This window comes from Hyla sarda, chromosome 5 (genome assembly GCF_029499605.1).
Source record: "Hyla sarda isolate aHylSar1 chromosome 5, aHylSar1.hap1, whole genome shotgun sequence".
Taxonomy (NCBI): domain Eukaryota; kingdom Metazoa; phylum Chordata; class Amphibia; order Anura; family Hylidae; genus Hyla; species Hyla sarda.
Genome location: NC_079193.1, coordinates 189,305,850 through 189,324,111, shown reverse-complemented (window position 1 = coordinate 189,324,111; position 18,262 = coordinate 189,305,850). Strand labels below are relative to the sequence as shown.

At 40.2% G+C, this 18,262-nt stretch overlaps 1 protein-coding gene across 1 annotated transcript in view; it reads right to left on the bottom strand.

Moving 5' to 3' along the window:
• Nucleotides 1–17,895, bottom strand: part of SLC6A3 (solute carrier family 6 member 3) — a 92,740-nt gene extending 74,845 nt beyond the window's left edge. The window contains exons 1-2 of the mRNA XM_056518454.1: nt 17,692–17,895; nt 12,781–13,126 (exon numbers count right to left, since the gene is read on the bottom strand). Of these exons, the coding sequence (XP_056374429.1) occupies nt 12,781–13,066 (286 nt within the window). The 5' untranslated portion in view covers nt 13,067–13,126; nt 17,692–17,895. The remainder of the gene's footprint in view (nt 1–12,780; nt 13,127–17,691) is intronic.
• Between the last annotated feature and the right edge of the window lie 367 nt (nt 17,896–18,262).

Genomic DNA, 18,262 nt, shown 5'->3' with positions numbered 1-18,262 from the left:
AGTATTATCGGTCATCTCCTGCTCTGGTCTGCTCGATCACAGACCAGAGCAGGAGACGCCGGGAGCCGCACGGAGGAAGGAGAGGGGACCTCCGTGCGGCGTTATGAATGATCGGATCCCCGCAGCAGCGCTGCGGGCGATCCGATCGTTCATTTAAATGGCGAACTGCCGCAGATGCCGGGATCTGTATTGATTCCGGCACCTGAGGGATTAATGGCGGACGCCCGCGAGATCGCGGGCGTCGGCCATTGCCGGCGGGTCCCTGGCTGCGATCAGCAGCCGGGATCAGCCGCGCATGACACGGGCATCGCTCAGATGCCCGCGGTTATGCTTAGGACGTAAATGTACGTCCTGGTGCATTAAGTACCACCTCACCAGGACGTACATTTACGTCCTGCGTCCTTAAGGGGTTAACCCCTTAAGGACAAAGGGTTTTTCAGTTTTTGCACTTTCGTTTTTTCTTCATCACCTTCTAAAAATCATAACGCTTTCAATTTTGCACATACAGACCCACATGAGGGCTTTTTTGTACCACCAATTGTACTTTATAATGACATCAATCATTTCACCACAAAATTTACCGCAAAACCTGAAAAATTTATTTGTGGGGCAAAATTGAAAAAAAAAACACAATTTTGTAACTTTTGGGAGCTTCCGATTCTATGTAGTGCACTTTTCGGTACAAATGACACCCTATCTTTATTCTGTCGGTCCATACAGTTACAAGGATACCTAATTTATTTAGGTTTTATTTTTTTATTTTACTACTTAAAACAAATTATAACTATATGCACTAAAATTAGTATGTGTAAAATCGTCATCTTCTGACCCCTATAACTTTTTTATTTTTCCAAATACTGGGATATATGAGGGCTAATTTTTTTTGCGGTGATCTGAAGTTTTTATCGGTACCATTTTAGTTTTGACGGGACCTTTTGATCACTTTTTATACATTTTGTTAGGGTATACAAAGTGACTAAAAATATGCAATTTTGGACTTTGGAATTTCTTTTACGCATTTGCCATTGACCGCGCGGTTTAATTAACATTATAATTTTATAGTTCCGATATTTACATACGCAGCGATACCACATATGTTTATTTTTATTATGTTTACATATTTTTTATATAGAGTTTGGGAAAAGGGGGGTAGATTCACACTTTTAGTATGAAAGGGGTTAATGTGTGTGTTTTTAAACTTTTTATTCAACTTTTTTTTTTTTTACACTTTTAGTCCCCATAGGGAACATTTAGGAGGAATCAGTAGATTCCTCAAACAGATCAATTGATCTGTGTGCTCTACGTTTGATTGATAAAGCCTGGTCCTGCCAGGCTTTATCGTTCTCAGTGCAACAGCCAGCACAGGTGGAGAGGTAAGCCCTCCGGCTACCTCAGAAGTGGATCTCCCCCCTCCACAATCGCGTTGCGGGGGGGGGGGGGAGATCCACCCCACTGGACCACCAGGGATGGTTTAAATGTCCCTGGTGGTCGCATGTCGGCTATTAACGCTGGCCGGTATGACGCGGGCTCGAGTCAGGAGCCCGCGTCACACACCACTTGCCGTCTCAGGATGAGCCGGCTCGTCCTTAGACGGCAAACTGTTAATATATTGAATCTCAGTGTGTGGTGAGGTAAATCAGTAGCCAAACTACTGTATTTACTAATTATCATAGGGAACAAAGTGATCTCTTATCCATCTTAATAATAATATTTTTAAAATCTCCCAGGTGGTGTCCCACCCAACACTGTCCACCACTGCACTAACTATATACCAATGGTGTTAGACATTTGGCCACTTATAGCTGTGACGTTAGTATAAACGTAGTTCTGTGTATTACAGCTGTAACATAAGTGCATTTCACATTGGCAATTTTTGATGGCTAGGAAATGTACCATCTTTAGCTTTAAAACTGTATTCAAGAGAAGCTCTTTACTGATATGTTTTCCTTCTGATCAATATTCTCAGAAGTTATGGGGGCTGTGGCTATGTCATGACTCTTAATGAGCAGCACTATAGTCTACACTATACAGTAGTATCTAAATGGTATGATTATTAAGGATTTATGTATTTTGATATTATATGTCTATATTTCAAGTGCTTATAGTATGATAGCAATATAAGTCAACATTGAAAGGATAAGAGATAAGATGTCTGATTGTGGGGGTCCTGCTGCTGGGGACCCCCGCGACCTCCCTGCTGCACCTCGCATTCATTTAGAGCATCGGGTGCAGCGCTGGAAGCTCGTGACATCACGGTCATGCCCCGCTTGTGATGTCATGACCACACCCCGTCAATGCAAGTCTAAGGTATGGGAGGGGGCATGACAATCTCACAGCCCCTCCCATAGACTTGAATTGAGGGGGCGTGACTCTGACATCCCGAGCGGGGCGTGACTGTGACATCACAAGCCTTCGCCCCGCATCACCAGTCATCCAGCGCGGAGCGAAGTTCGCTCTATGCACTGGATGTCTGAGGTGCCGAGACCCCCGCAATAAGACATCTTATACTCAATCCTTTGGATAGGGGATAACATGTCTAGGGGCGGATCACCCCTTTAAAGAGGTTTTCCATAGAATATTAAAGGATGTCCTATCTAATAACTGATTGATAGGATAGCAACACATAGGACTCCTGCCTACCAGTTGTTCTGCACATATGCAGCACCTGGATGTAACCAGAGAAGGGGCCAGAAGCCTCAGCTCCATTCATTGTATAGTATACTATTTTTTTTTCATATTGCATATTACATGATACAGCAATAAATTACTTGATTTACATACATTTTACAGCCCATCTCTATCCACCCCTTAAAAACGTTTTTTTAAAAATCCAATTCATGTCAATGGGATTTTTTTTACAATCCCTTTACATCCGTGTGCACCCATTTGCACTCATTTCCGTTTTTTTCATAAAAGAAAAAAACGGCACATGCAGTATTTTTTCTTCCGTGAAAAAAACGGAAGAAAACACGGACATCATAATTTTAACATTGAAGTCTATGGCAAACGAATGAACCTTTAATGTAGCCCAATGTATTTGTAGCCCAATTTCTCTTGAGTAAGCACATACCTCATATGTCTATGTAGAGTGTTCGGCGGGCGCAGAAGAGGGCTCAGAAGCGAAGGAGCGACAAGGGGATTTTGGAGAGTACGTTTTTCTGAATGGTTTTTGGGGGGCATGTTGCATTTAGGAAGCCCCTATGGTGCCAGAACAGCAAAAAAAAACACACGGCACACCATTTTGGAAACTAGACCCCTTGAGGAACGTAACAAGGAATTAAGTGAGCCTTAATACCCCACAGGTGTTTCACGACTTTTGCATATGTAAAAAAAAAATGTTTTCACTAAAATGTGTGTTTCCCCCCAAATTTCACATTTTTGCAAGGATTAATAGCAGAAAATACCCTGTAAAATTTGTAACCCCATCTCTTCTGGGTGTGGAGGTACCCCATAAGTTGACCTGAAGTGCACAACGGGCGAACTACAATGCTCAGAAGAGAAGGAGTCATATTTGGCTTTTTGAGAGCAAATTTTGCTCAGGGGGCATGTCGCATTTAGGAAGCCACTATGGTGCCAGAACAGCAAAAAAAAAACACATGGCAAACAATTTTGGAAACTAGACCCTTTGAGGAACATAACAAGGAATAAAGTGAGCCTTAATACCCCACAGGGGTTTCACTACTTTTGCATATGTAAAAAAAAAAAAACATTTTCACTAAAATGTGGGTTTTCCCCAAAATGTTAAATTTTTACAAGGGTTAATAGCAGAAAAGACACCCCACAATTTGTAAATACATTTCTTTGGAGTAAGGACATACCTGATTTTTGGATGATTTTGGCTCCTCTGGTGAACACCAGGTCTTGGTATAGGCATGAGGTCAGTCAGGGGCCTTGAGCTTTTCATAGCAGAGGATGTGGGACCCCCCCTCAAGGAGCATTAATGGGGGGAGCACTGAGCCCTAAAATAGGGGAACACTATGGGGGACAATGGGCCAGAAAATTATAAATTATAATAAAAAAGGATATATTCCCAGAATGATGACCCAGAGCGTAGCCAAAACTAAAAAATATATGCCCACCCCAAACCCTATGCTCTGAGTCATCATTCTGGGAATGTGATGTGTGTGGCCGTCCCTAACCTGTTGCCTCAAATGCGCACCCTCTCAGGTGAAGAGAGAGCGCTGCGCATTTGAGGCAACATAAAAAAGTCCCCGATGATAGTAACTCAGTGACCTATGACCCATTTTTGAAAAAACACCCCCAGAGGTCTTATCAGGTATTTTTTTTTCCAGTTTTTTGGGGCAATTTTGTGGTTTTAGGAGGTTAACAATTTGGAATGTACTCTGGACTTGGTACATTGGTCAAATTATGGAAAATTAAACTGAAAAGGGAAAATTTAGGGCTCCATGGAAGTGTGATACTCCCTGAAGCAGCCTATGCAGAGACAAAAGTGTTGTACATGGCAACCTGTACCAAGTAGATCGCAACTTTTTTGTACCATGCCCGTGTTTTCCGCATGGCGTTATATGGCTTAAGGACTTGATCTGAGAGATCAACTCCCCCCATATACCGATTATAGTCCAGAATACAATCGGGCTTGAGGACCAGTCCCACGGTACCTCGCACAGGGACAGGGGTGCTGCCATTCTCATGAATAGGGGTGAGCATAAGGACATCCCTCTTATCCTTATACTTCACCAACAACAGGTTATCATGGGTGAGGGCACGGGACTCCCCCTTGAGGATAGGCGTCTGGACCAAATTTAGAGGGAGGCCTCTCTGGTTCTTCCGCATGGCGGAAAGGGATTTAAACAGAGGGATGCTGGTATAAAAGTTATCCACGTATACGTGGAAACCCTCATCCAGCAATGGGTGCACAACGTTCAAACGAGTTTCCCGCTAACACCCAGAGTGGGGGGACATTCTGAGGGTTCGATACGGGAATCTCGTCCCTCATGTACTCTAAACTTGCAAGTGTACCCGGAGGTACTCTCGCAGAGTTTGTAGAGTTTCACGCCATACCGCGCCCGCTTCGAGGGAATATACTGGTGGAAGATGAGTCGCCCCTTAAAACTGATGAGAGACTCATCTACAGAGAGGTCCCTGAGCGGTACGTAGGCCTCCAAAAATTTGGCCCCAAAGTGATCGATGACCGGCCTCACTTTGTAAAGCCGGTCATGGGCGGGATCACCTCGGGGCGGACATGCCACATTATCTGCATAATGCAGGCATTTCCGAATTGCCTCGTACCGCTTCCGTCTCATCACCATACTGTAAAGCGGGGTCTGATAGAGGACGTCCCCGCTCCAGTAATGACGAGCACTTGGTTTTTTGTTCAGACCCAGGGCGCAGGGGCGTACTCATATGTGCCTGGTCCTTAAGGGGTTAAAGGGGTACTTCTGTGGAAAACTTTTTTTTTTAAATCAACTGGTGCCAGAAAGTTAAACAGATTTGTAAATTAGTAAAAAGAAGACATTTTTTTTAACCATAGACCAGCCGCAGAAGCCAGCCGCAGAAGCGCATGCCAGCGCTTGTGCTCAGCGCACACAGACCCCGACTCGGGTGCTTGCCGGCACCAGTTTCTTTGGAGCGATCTATCTGTTAACTTAATCTGGCTGGTAAATATACATCCATCATTGGTGTCTAACTCATGGACTCGGGTCTATATACCCATATTACTCTAGTTTGCGGACTGTGAAAGTTCCATGTTCTGAACTAACAAATGCCGATCTAACTAATTATATTATACAACATTGCACACAGTGGTGTGATTTTAAACCTATTATTCATTTAAATTTTTTGATATGTATTATTACATTTACCTCCTCACAAGGGCCCTGTGAAAGGAGGTTTATTACTGATACAATTTCTGGTATATGCATTTTAATAAATGTATACATTTCTTTCATCATACAATTGAAGCACGGTTCTTTTACATTCATCATGTATCGGTTCATCTCACATTGGCCTTGAGGTTTATGGTTACAATTTTTCTTCTTTCTACAAATTTATTTTACACCTAAGGTGTAGGTGTTCAACCATATTGTACCTCGGCTAAGTTGTGAGCTGAACTTACTATTTTTTATTCCAGATTTGTAAATTACTTCTATTAAAAAATCTTAATCCTTCCAGTACTTTTTAGGGGCTGTATACTACAGAGGAAATGCTTTTCTTTTTGGATTTCTCTTCTGTCATGACCACAGTGCTCTCTGCTGACCTCTGCTGTCCATTTTAGGAACTGTCCAGAGCAATTGGGATTTTCTCCTGCTCTGAACAGTTCCTCAAGTGGACAGCAGAGGTCAGCAGAGAGCACTGTGGTCGTGGCATAAGAGAAATCCAAAAAGAAAAGCATTTCCTCTGTAGTATACAGCCCCTAAAAAGTACTGGAAGGGTTAAGATTTTTTAATAGAAGTAATTTACAAATCTGTTTAACTTTCTGGCACCAGTTGATTTAAAAAAAAAAAAGTTTTCCACGGGAGTACCCCTTTAACTTAATATTTGGTTGCACACCCTTTGGAAAAAATAACTAAAGTTAGTCGCTTCCTATAACCATCAATAAGCTTCTTACACCTCTCAGCCGGAATGTTGGACCACTCTTCCTTTGCAAACTGATCCAGGTCTCTCTTATTGGAAGGGCGCCTTTTCCCAACAGCAATTTTAAGATCTCTCCACAGGTATTCAATGGGATTTAGATCTGAACTCATTGCTGACCACTTCAGAACTCTCCAGCGCTTTGTTGTCATCCATTTCTGGGTGCTTTTTTACATATGTTTGGGGTCATTGTCCTGCTGGAAGACACAAGATCTCGGAAACCCAACTTTCTGACACTGGGCTGTACAGTGCAACCCAAAATCCGTTGGTAATCCTGAAATTTCATGATGCCTTGCACACATTCAAGGCACCCAGTTCTAGAGGCAGCAAAACATCCCCAAAACATCATTGAACCTCCACCATATTTCGCTGTAGGCACCGTGTTCTTTTCTTTGTAGGCCTCATTCCGTTTTAGGTAAACAGTAGAATGATGTGCTTTACTAAAAAGCTCTATCTTGGTCTCATCTGTGCACAAGACGTTTTCCCAGAAGGATTTTGGCAAAATGTAGTCTTGCTTTTTTATGTCTCTGTGTCAGCAGTGGGGTCCTCCTGGGTCTCCTGCCATAGCGTTTCATTTGATTTAAATGTCGACGGATAGTTTGTGCTGACACTGATGCTCCCTGAGCCTGCAGGACAGCTTGAATATGTTTGGAACTTATTTGGGGCTGCTTATCCACCATCCGGACTATCCTGCGTTGACACCTTTCATGAATTTTTCTCTTCTGTCCACTACCGGGAGATTAGCTACAGTGCCATGGATTGCAAACCTCTTGATAATGTTGTGTACCGTGGACAAAGGCAAATCTAGATCTCTGGAGATGGACTTGTAACCTTGCGATTGTTGATATTTTTCCACAATGTTGGTTCTCAAGTCCTGAGATAGTTCTCTTCTCCTCTTTCTGTTGTCCGTGCTTAGTGTGCCACACACATACACACAATGCAAAGACTAAGTGAACTTATCTCCTTTTTATCTGCTTTCAGGTCTGATTTTTATATTGCACTCACCTGTTACTTTCTCCAGGTGAGTTTAAAGGAGCATGACATGCTTAAAACCTTATTTTTCCACAATTGTGAAAGGATCCCAATAATTTTGTCCAGCCCATTTTTGGAGTTTGGCATGATATTATGTCCAATTTGCTTTTTTTCCCTTCCTTTTTTGGTTTATTTCTAATACACACAAAGCGAACAAATATGTGTATAGCAAAACATGTGTTACTGCAATCCTTTTCTTTGAGAAATACTTCATTTTCTAGAAAAATGTCTGAGGTGCCAATATTTACGGCCATGAATGTAGGTGGGATTTCCAGATGTCACCACCCTCCTGGTCAAGCAATCCACAAATTTTCCATGAAAACCCTATAATGATTAGAAGGTGAATTTTGGGAAAGAAACATGTTCCTCTAAATAAACACAAAATCTTTTCTGTAAGATGTTCACCTATATCAGCATTTTCGTACATACATGGATACTATAAAGTTTAATCACACATAAGACTGGATGCAATACCATACATCAAGATGTTCTAATGATCACATTTAAACTGACATGACCAGGGGTGGACAGGGAGAGTGAGCCCTAAACTGACCCTAGAAAAACTCTCCCTGCCTACTTGCCCATCCACCCTAAACGGTGGATCGACAACTTGGAGCCGGTCCCTCCCTGCGCTAAAGTGCAATGGGTGTAAAACTAATATTATACCTAGTTGGACACAGGCCAAAAACCGAATGGGAAAACTACCAGACAACCAGATATACCAGAAAGAATATATACAAGCAAACAGGGCAGGATGCAGTGTACTTACAAACAGTTCACAAACCAGAATCCAGATAAATGGCAGACATAATTAAATGAACAAGGCTAGGTATGCAACAAGTATACAGCAGAATCCAAGAGATGCAGGGGGTGAACAGAAAAACTGAATGCTAAACACCAAACTGATCAGGAACATAGAACACTCTTCGCACTGGGACACAGAACCGAAAACTGGACACCTCACTCCACAAAAGGAGTAGACAGTATAATAAAGCCAAATAGACTACTAGCCAGTGGGCACACTCCACCGTGTGATCAGGATGCTGACCCAGAAGGAAACAGAAATATGAAACACTAGACTAGAACCAGATGAGTCTGAACAGACTCCAGGATTCCAAACAGGAATTATTACACACAGAACACAGGTAACAAGCGAGACTAACATAGTGTGAACACAGACTAAGCAGAAAGGACATACATAATCCTAAAAACCGACAAATGTCCTTTGAAACCAAGCAGACTAAAATCTATCATAAACAGGATAATGAAACCATGGTTAAAACTCGATATTAACAGATAAATACAAGGTGCATCATGGAACAGACATCATCAGAGTTTTGCTCAAATAACCAGCACAGAATGCAGGAGAACTCCGGTTTAAATAGCCCCACCCGAGTTCTCATTGGCTCAGAGCATTAACTATTCCCTATCCAGGGATAATAGCAAACTGCTCAGAACATCCTAGTGTGTACATATACACCTAAATAGAAAAATACAAAAGCAAAAAAATTTACATTACATAAACATCTATAATATAGTCAACTACACTTTTAGTACCAAGAAATCCTGCAAAAAAAAAAAAGAAAAGAGAAAAACATATCCTACACAGTACACACATTTAGCCTATATTGCCTATGGAAGTTTGTAGGCAGCAAATGCAAGTGTATGGCATAACGCTGCCTACATTTAGGTCATAGAATTAGAACATACATCAGGATTTTCCTGTCATATGCTCCAACCATAAAGAAAATGGTAATATTTCTTAACCCCTTAAAGGGGTACTCCCACCCTAGACATCTTATCCCCTATCCAAAGGATAGGGGATAAGATGTCTGATCTCGGGGGTCCCGCCGCTGGGGACCCCCGCAGTATTGCATGCGGAACCCACCTGTTTTTTGTCCAGAAGCGCTGGAGGGTCTAAGGCGCGACTACGGGAATGGAAGTCCGTGACGTCAGGACTAGGCCCCTGTGTGACGTCACGCCCATACCCTCAATGCAAGTCTGTGGGAGGGGGCGTGACATCACACAGGGGCAGACCACAGGGCAGGCTGACCACAGGGCAAGCCTATGGGAGGGGGCGTGATGTCACACGGGGGCAGAGGCGTGAAGTCTAGGCTTGCATAGGCTTGCATTGAGGGGCGGAGCATGACGTCACACGGGGGCGGAGGCGTGACGTCACACGCCGCCTGCCCTGTGGTCGCTGGTAATCAGACCCGGAGCGAACATGCTCCAAGGACTGATTTTAACTGGGGTGCTGTGTGCAAGATCACGGGGGTCCCCAGCGGCGGGACTCCCGCGATCAGGCATCTTATCCCCTATCCTTTGAATAGGGATATGATGTCTAAGCGCCGGAGTACCCCTTTAAGAGGTTAAAGGAGTACTCCAGTGGAAAACTTTTTTTTTTATGAGCTGATGCCAGAATGTTAAACAGATTTGTAAATTATTTCTATTAAAAAATCTCTACCCTTCCAGTGCTTTTTAGCAACTGTATGCTACAGAGGAAATTCTTTTATTTTTTAATTTCTTTTTTGTCTTGTCCATAGTGCTCTCTGGTGACACCTCTGTCCATGTCAGGAACTGTCCAGAGCAGCATAGGTTTGCTATGGGGTTTTTCCCCTGCTCTAGACAGTTCCTGTTACAGGCATCAGGTGTCAGCAGAGAGCACTGTTGACAAGACAAAAAATAAATTCAAAAAGAAAAGAATTTCCTCTGTAGCATACAGCTGCTAAAAAGTACTGGAAGAGTAAAGATTTTTTAATACAAGCAATTTACAAATCTGTTTAACTTTCTGGCAACAGTTGATTTAAAAAAAAATGTTTTCCACCGGAGTACTCCTTTAAGGGTACTTTCACATGTGCGCATTCTGCTGCGGATTTTGCTGCATATTGACTGCATATTATCTGCAGCAAATTTTCCTTCACATTGTCAGAAAATCTGCAGCAAAATGTGTACCCTAAATAATTAAAATAATATAATGATCTTTTCAACCTGTTGTATAAATTATCATCATAATGGTAGGGTGCATCCAAGAGCTTGAGAATCAGTTTTCTTCATAGAATTATATTTTTTATACTCTTTCCAGGGAACATTGCTACGTTATTACCAGATCTCTGCAAGGAGACTCAGTACATGAGAAAAAATATATATAATAATCTGCCCACAGAGCCATCAACAGAGCCAATCTGTATGTTACATCTCAATGAAACAAAACATATGCAAGTCAAATTAGATGATAAGATTGAGAGAAATATACAGTATGCTCAATATGATAAGCTGAAAACGTTTTCTGACCATCAATTTCGATAAATGTCTGATTGTTAAAAATTCTATCTGGACCATGATGATAAATCCCACATTGGTATCCCCTCCAAACACAGCCAAAGTTTTCTTCTTTTTTTTTCTCATTCATGGTTGTTTTTTTGCCAGGCGAGTTGTATTTTCTAGTGGTGTAGTTTTATGTACCTTATAATAATGTATTGTAAAAATGTTTTAAACATGTAGAACTAATTCATAAAGCAATTATGACATTTTTGGGGGATTTGTTTTTGCAAGTTCACCATGCAGTATAAATGACCTTTTGGCTAGGTTTCCACACAGGTTGTTTTTTTCTGGCGTTTTTTGAACCTCCGTTCCGTTTAAATACCTTGATTAGAGTCACCTGTGGTAAATTCAGTTAACTGGACATAATTTGGAAAGACTAACTAACTAGCACAGTGGCCTCCATAATTCTTAAATGGAAGAAGTTTGGAACAACCAGAACTCTTCCTAATGCTGGTCACCCCACCAAACCTAAGTAGAATGTCCTTGTGAAAGAGGTGACCCAAACCCCCTGGCTAAGCTACAAAGATCATGTGCAATTGAGAGACACTTCCAGAAGGATAACAATTTTTGTAAAACTTCACCAATATGGGCACCAGACAGGGTGTCCAGAAAGAAGCCCCTCTTTGGTAAAATACACATGAAACCCCACCCATAGTTTTCAAGAAAACCCTTAAAGAGTTTGCAGATTGTGAGAAACAAAATTCTTTAGTCTGATAGAACCAAAGCTTAACTTTCTTGCCTCAATTCTCAGTGTCATGTCTGGAGGTATGCAGGCAATGTTAATCACCTGCCCAATATCATCCTTACAGTGAAGCCTGGTGTGGTGGTAGCATCATGCTGTGGGGGTGTTTTTTAGTGTCTGGGACAAGGAAACTAAATAGGGTAGGAAGCTGGGTGAAGCAAAGTACAGATATTTTCTTAATAAAAACTTTATCTAGAGTGCTTTAAACACCAAACTGGGTTAAAGGTTCACCTTTCAAGACAATGACCCTAAGCATACAGCCAAGACAACACAAGAGTGGCTGAGGGACAACTCTATGAATGATCTTGAGTGACCTAGCCAGAGTGATGACTTGAACCCTATCAAACATCTCTGAAAATTGCTGCCAACCTGACAGATCTTGAGAGGATCTGCAGTAAAGAATTGCAGAAAATCTCCAAATCCAGGTGTGTAAACCTTGTGGCATCATACCCAAGATGACTAGAGGCTGTAATCTCTGCCAAAGTACAGAGTAGAGGGTCTGAGTACTGTATATGCAATATTTTATTTTCCTTTTTAATACATTTGCAATCATTTCTGAAATGTAGTTTTTACATTTCTATTAAGAAAACTTTAATTTTGTTAACTTTAGCACAAGGCCTCACCATAACAAAATCTGAAAAGAGTGAAAGGGCCATGCCATCATGTTTGGTATATGCTGTTACCTTAGAGCAACAATGTCCTGTTCTTACAAAGTACATGTGTTAACTGGAATGCTTATTGTCTTGCTGATAAAGAAGCATCCACAAGTTTGATATTAAAATAGCAAACAAAGTATGTGGTGTATGCATTGATATACAATTGTGGATATTTCTGTATCAGTAAGACGATAAGATGTAGGGATAAGCGTTTCCATGAACATACACCAAGTAAAGTCAAGACAGCCCAACAGCCACTTGGTTCTAGAAAACAGTGGGGTTCTCATCTCAAGGACATCCATTTATTACATTTTCCAACATGTTTGTTATCAATGTTGTTAGTATCAATGTTAAACAATTACATTTCTGATTAGTAATACCAACCAAACAGTTATGCAAAGTAAATACATGCTTGTTGGCTGACAGCATACGGCTTACCTCCACCATTTTTGTAACACAAGTAGGGAAACCTCCAAACATTAGCTAAGTCCACAGCAAATCCAATAACGGAAAGAAGAAAATCAATCTTCTTACTCCAGGTCTCCCTCTCTTCATTATCAGGATGTGTCTGGGATGGGGTTACCAGTACAGAATTAGTAAACTGAACTCCATTTTGTTCCTTTACGAGTATAAGCTCTACTTCCTTGGTTCCCATTGCATTAGAGTCTTTAGCAGGAGCAACCACTGAAGACATCTGCCCGACTGGTGCTCTAGGTTTATTCATTAGGTGCTACTAAGACTATAGACTGTATACCAGAGTTGTAAGAAGGATCAATATTTATACCTGTAGTAGACAAACACAGTAGTGAACAGAATCAGACAAATACAAGACTGTGTGCAAATATTTGTATCAATTGTGGTATAAAGTAGGATCCATATTGATGAACAAGATTGTTATCACTCAACATAATTATACAACGGACAATTCAGTTACCTGTTTTACAAAGAAATGTAAATAATAAGCAACACTGAAGAAGAGCAAGTCATTCTCACTTGCAGACAAAAATGCTTTAACTTGACCAGCAAAGTAAAAACATATACATTCAAATTAGTTGTATTTTACTGTCAGTGAATGAGAATGCTCTTGTGTACATTTAGAGAAAGTAAGCTGGTACATAGGTTATCCTCTCAGCTGAGAAGCTGATACAATTGTAATGCACAACACAGCCTGGGCTCCAGGCTGATACATTGTAGCAAACAACTGGATAGGTTTGTGCTGCTCACAGAGCATTGTCTAGACTGAAAACGCTTGAAGCAAATCTTCAACTGAGAGCAGTATGTATGGGGTTAAAGCCTCGGAAGTAAACTTGCGGGATCACATTCACTGTCATTGAAAGATAAAGCATCATAAAAAAACTTAGTTTAGGCAGTGATTAAGCTTTATTACTCTAAAACTGGTAAAAGCACTTAAAGGGGTATTCCACAAGAAATTCAGGCTCAGGGTCCAGTAAAATAGAAAAAAAATCCCTACTTTTCTTCTTCACTCGCCCCACCTCTGTCATAGTGTCAGTCCCCGCTGAGCTGCACTTCCTCTTGTTGGTATCAACACAAAGACTTTCCCATTTAGCCAATCAGTGACTGAGGCAGAACACCACTGCAGCCGCTGACTGGCTGATAGGGCAGGTCCTTGCTGACACCGATACAAGGAATTACAGCACAGCAGGGACCGACTCAGTGACAGTTGTGGGGGAGCAAGGGAGGTAAATATATGTTTTTTTATTTATATTTTGAGTCTGAAACTTTATAAAAAATTTCCCCCAAATACTTTTAAAAAATGAGGCACACCTCTTAGTTGTTTGTACCCATATTTTAATATGCTAATTTTATACAAATTGCGTAAGATCTACATGAGTAAAAGACATGTTCTTAATAAATTTGGTGCATTTTGGTCTGTGCCAAAGTCACTATAATAATTGGTTCTGTTGCAGTTCATTGTTAGTTAAAACCATTACATCTTGGGACCATAACTATGGAAAACTAACAATTGGTTCTGATGTCCCCAAAATTTTAACAAAAAAATAGGAAAGAATATTAACAAAAAATAGTAAAGAATATTAAAGGGGAACTCCTCCCCGAGACATCTTATTCCCTATCCAAGGATAGGGGATTAGATGTCTGATCGCAGGGATCCCGCTGCTAGGGACCCCCGCAATCTCTCCTGCAGCACCCCGAGTCATCAGCTCTCCGGAGCTAAGTTTGCTCCATGGCTGATGACAGAGGCCGATGGTTCGTGACATCATGGCTCCGCCCCCTCAGGACATCACAACCTGACTCCTTAATGCAAGTCTATTAGAGGGGGGCGTGGTAACAGCCACGCCCCCTCCCATAAACTTGTATTAAGGGGGCGGGTGTGATGGCATGAGGGGGCGGAGCCATGATGTCACGAACCACCAGTCCCTGTATCATGAGTCATCAGCCATGGAGCAAACCTAGCTCCGGAGAGCTGATGACTCGGGGGGCTGCCGGAGAGATTGCGGGGGTCCCCAGCAGTGGGACCCCTGCGATTGGACAGGGGATAAGATGGAAGGAAGTTGGATAGGGGATAAGATGTCAAGGGGCGGAGTTCCACTTTAAGCAGACTACTAATACAGATAAAGCAAGTCCTTACAAGTCAGAAAGAGCAGCTGGAAAATGGAGCAGTGTCCAAAGCAGCTCATCCTGATACAAGTAAAAGAGCAATATCGGACATGCAGTTCCATACCATACTTTAGAGAAGCATAACTAGACGGCGCATAAGTGCATGCATTTCAGTAATACAGATGGTTTACCAGTGAAATGCTCACTCCGATTGATCAGTTCTTCCAGCCATTGACACGTTTCACAGATCTGGACTGTCTGTAGCATTGCATGCTGAGTCTGGTTTCAACTTACAATGGTCCAGAAAAGACCATTGTATGTTGAAAATATTGTAAAACTGAAGCCATTGTATATATGTGTTAGCGCCTGCACATGCAATCATGTAGCCATCTGTAAGTGACTGTACTTGTTATGTTATATGAGCGCCTCTTACATAAATCAACAGAACTAAATGTTCATGCACTAACCCTTGCTTTGGGCATATATATAATGCTTCTTTCACCTCGAGGGGGACTGGCAAGACTAACAAAACCCAGGATTAAAAAAAAAGGTAATCTAATTGTGACAACTGTAAAACTGCAGGAAAGTTATACCTTATAACAGGCAGCAGGAAATGAAGATATAATATAATATTGTGTCCATTTGGAGTTGATATTCATTTATACGGTAAAAAAAATATCACAAATAACACATTTTAGCTGTAGAAACTAGGGTCATATAAACTGATTCACATGTACAGTATGGGGTGACAGTTCAGAAATGAAAGTTATTTTACTTGAAAAATTTTAAATAGGGAAATAATATTCTATGCAGTGAAAATAAACACAAATCATATTTTTTCATTACCTATCAAATTACAAAAGATGGCCACTAAAAACACATTAGTATATACAGAAGTGTCTACCCATCATGTAATAAAAATATCATGGTCAAAAAAAGGTTAAAAGCAGAATATAACTGAACATCATTTAGCAGTTATGTTTATTTGAATAGAAAGTACAAATGTATGAATATCATCATATGAAAAATACAGGTCTTGTTTGCAGTTTTGTAACCAACCAAACACCTGTAACATTACGCTCACTCTTACTATTTGTCATTTTGTTGTATTCTCTGTGATAACTTACATATCATGATGGACTCAAGTTGCATAAAAAATTCTTATTATATGCATGTACCCAGTGTAAGGCAATTTCTATGACTAGAATGATTTTTAAACTGTAGAGACAAGTAAGTAGTGCAAATGAAAGTGTCTATGGACATGAATATTGTTAGAATTATTACACTTTCAGTATAACGCTTTGATATATTAACCATCATGCAGAAAAAAAAGATAAACGAAAAAACTCTGGGATTTAAATGTGTGTCACTTATAGAATCATTTTAAAAACTTACCTAAAAGAACATGGAATAACCTTCCAAACAGAAGCTTGTATACAGTGTAGTATAAATAAGAGGACTGTATTTGGGCTACTATGTTACAAATTATATGCAGAAATGTAACACTGACTATTCTTAGATTAACATGGGTGTTATCTGGAGTTGTATAATAACCGTCAAGTATATGACATTTCAGCACCAGCAAAGACCGGACAGCGTCCATCACCTTTCTGCTTTCTAGCTATGATTCCGATTCAAATAAGGGATTTTTAGATACTGTCAAAAACATTCAGAAAAAAATGAAAAGGTTAGTGTATTTAGGATAGGGTCACATGTGCAGTATTTTGCTGCAAATTTGCTGCTGCATATTTTCCTACCCATTGAAGTCAATGGGTAGCAAAATCATCTGCATATTTTGCTACCCATTGACTTCAGTAAGTAGGAAAATACGCAGCAGCAAATAAACAGCAAAATACGGAAATTGTAACCCTACCCTAAGTCTTTATGCGAATCAATCTACATAGAGAACGTTACCCTATATCTTGTTTCCAAAACATACTACAATGACCAATGTTGGATGCTTTTGAAACACATAACATTATGAGTACTTATAGAAAATGATTTCAAAATTTGTTTCCCATTTTTAATATAATATGTAAATGTAAATTTGACTATAGGAGATGGCGAGGTAAATGGCAGCCTGACATTTAGTAAATCAATCAGTGAGTTAAAAGTTGACATCTATAACGGTTATTGGAAATGCTTACATTTGCGCAGTGCTCCCTGTGATAACATGGGGCTTGAATCATTAGATTACAAGATTACTTACAAGAATCAGTCTGTTTTTTGTGTAACAGTAAGAATATTAACCCTTCCGAGAGAGTTTTAGAATAAACTTGCATTTATAAAAATAAAAAAAAAAGCCTCAAATACATATGAAGCTAAATGCAGTAAACTCACTGAACTCATTATTTTGTAAGGCTGTGTTCACATTAGTACAACAAGAATACTAGACTTGATATAACCATGACAGACCTTACTAAAATCCGTGAGATTGCCAGAAGCCATTTGTGTCTGCTATAAAGTGAAGACATCACACTAGTGTGAACATAGCCCAAAGCATATTTTTATTTGTAACTTATGTGATACATTTTTTAAATCTATTTACATAACAGGTTTGAAACTTCCACCAAAATTCCATAAAACATTATTAAGGCACTCTCAATTATTTTAAACAAAATATTAATATAAATTCCAATAAATACATTTCTTATATTGTTGATTCAGATTTAAATCTTTTCTTTCATATTTTCAGCAATACACAAATACAGAGTATCACAAATAAGCCAAGTCTTTTTTTTTAATACATAGTAGTAAAAAGATTTTACTTACTGTGTGTAAATCTTTCCCATGTAAACTCAAAAAAAGTTAAATATTGAAGATCAAATAGGATTTCTTTTCTCTTGGTTGTGTTTTTTTTTTTAATTCATAAAGTGAAATAGCAATAACAAAAACCCTCAAAGCCTTCTCATGTTCTGGATCCTCCTTGGTTGTAAGATGTGTAGGAAGTCTTCATCTCTATAAGAGCAAGTGAGGTGTGAAGATGCACTGCTCTCCCTGAACTTGTGCTAGAGTGATGAGCTGCTGGAAGATAATAGGCAATAGCCCTCCCTCATCTGCTCATCCTCTGGATGACTCTTGAGCTCAACCACTTATTAACAGCAGCCAACCTATGCCCTGTCTGTTATAGCCTTTTCCACAGGCAGAGAATTGATAAAAAAAAATCCGTTTTAGGTTATTAGTCCAGTTTACAATTTCCACATAGGCATAGTAGGTGGTTAAGTTGCCTGTCATAAAATACATGCATTCAGATTTGGCTTTTGTCACTGTTTTATTTTATTTTATTATTTTTATACTGTTTTGCAATAGTCTATATATTGTGGGTGTTTAGCTTGGTAGAGAT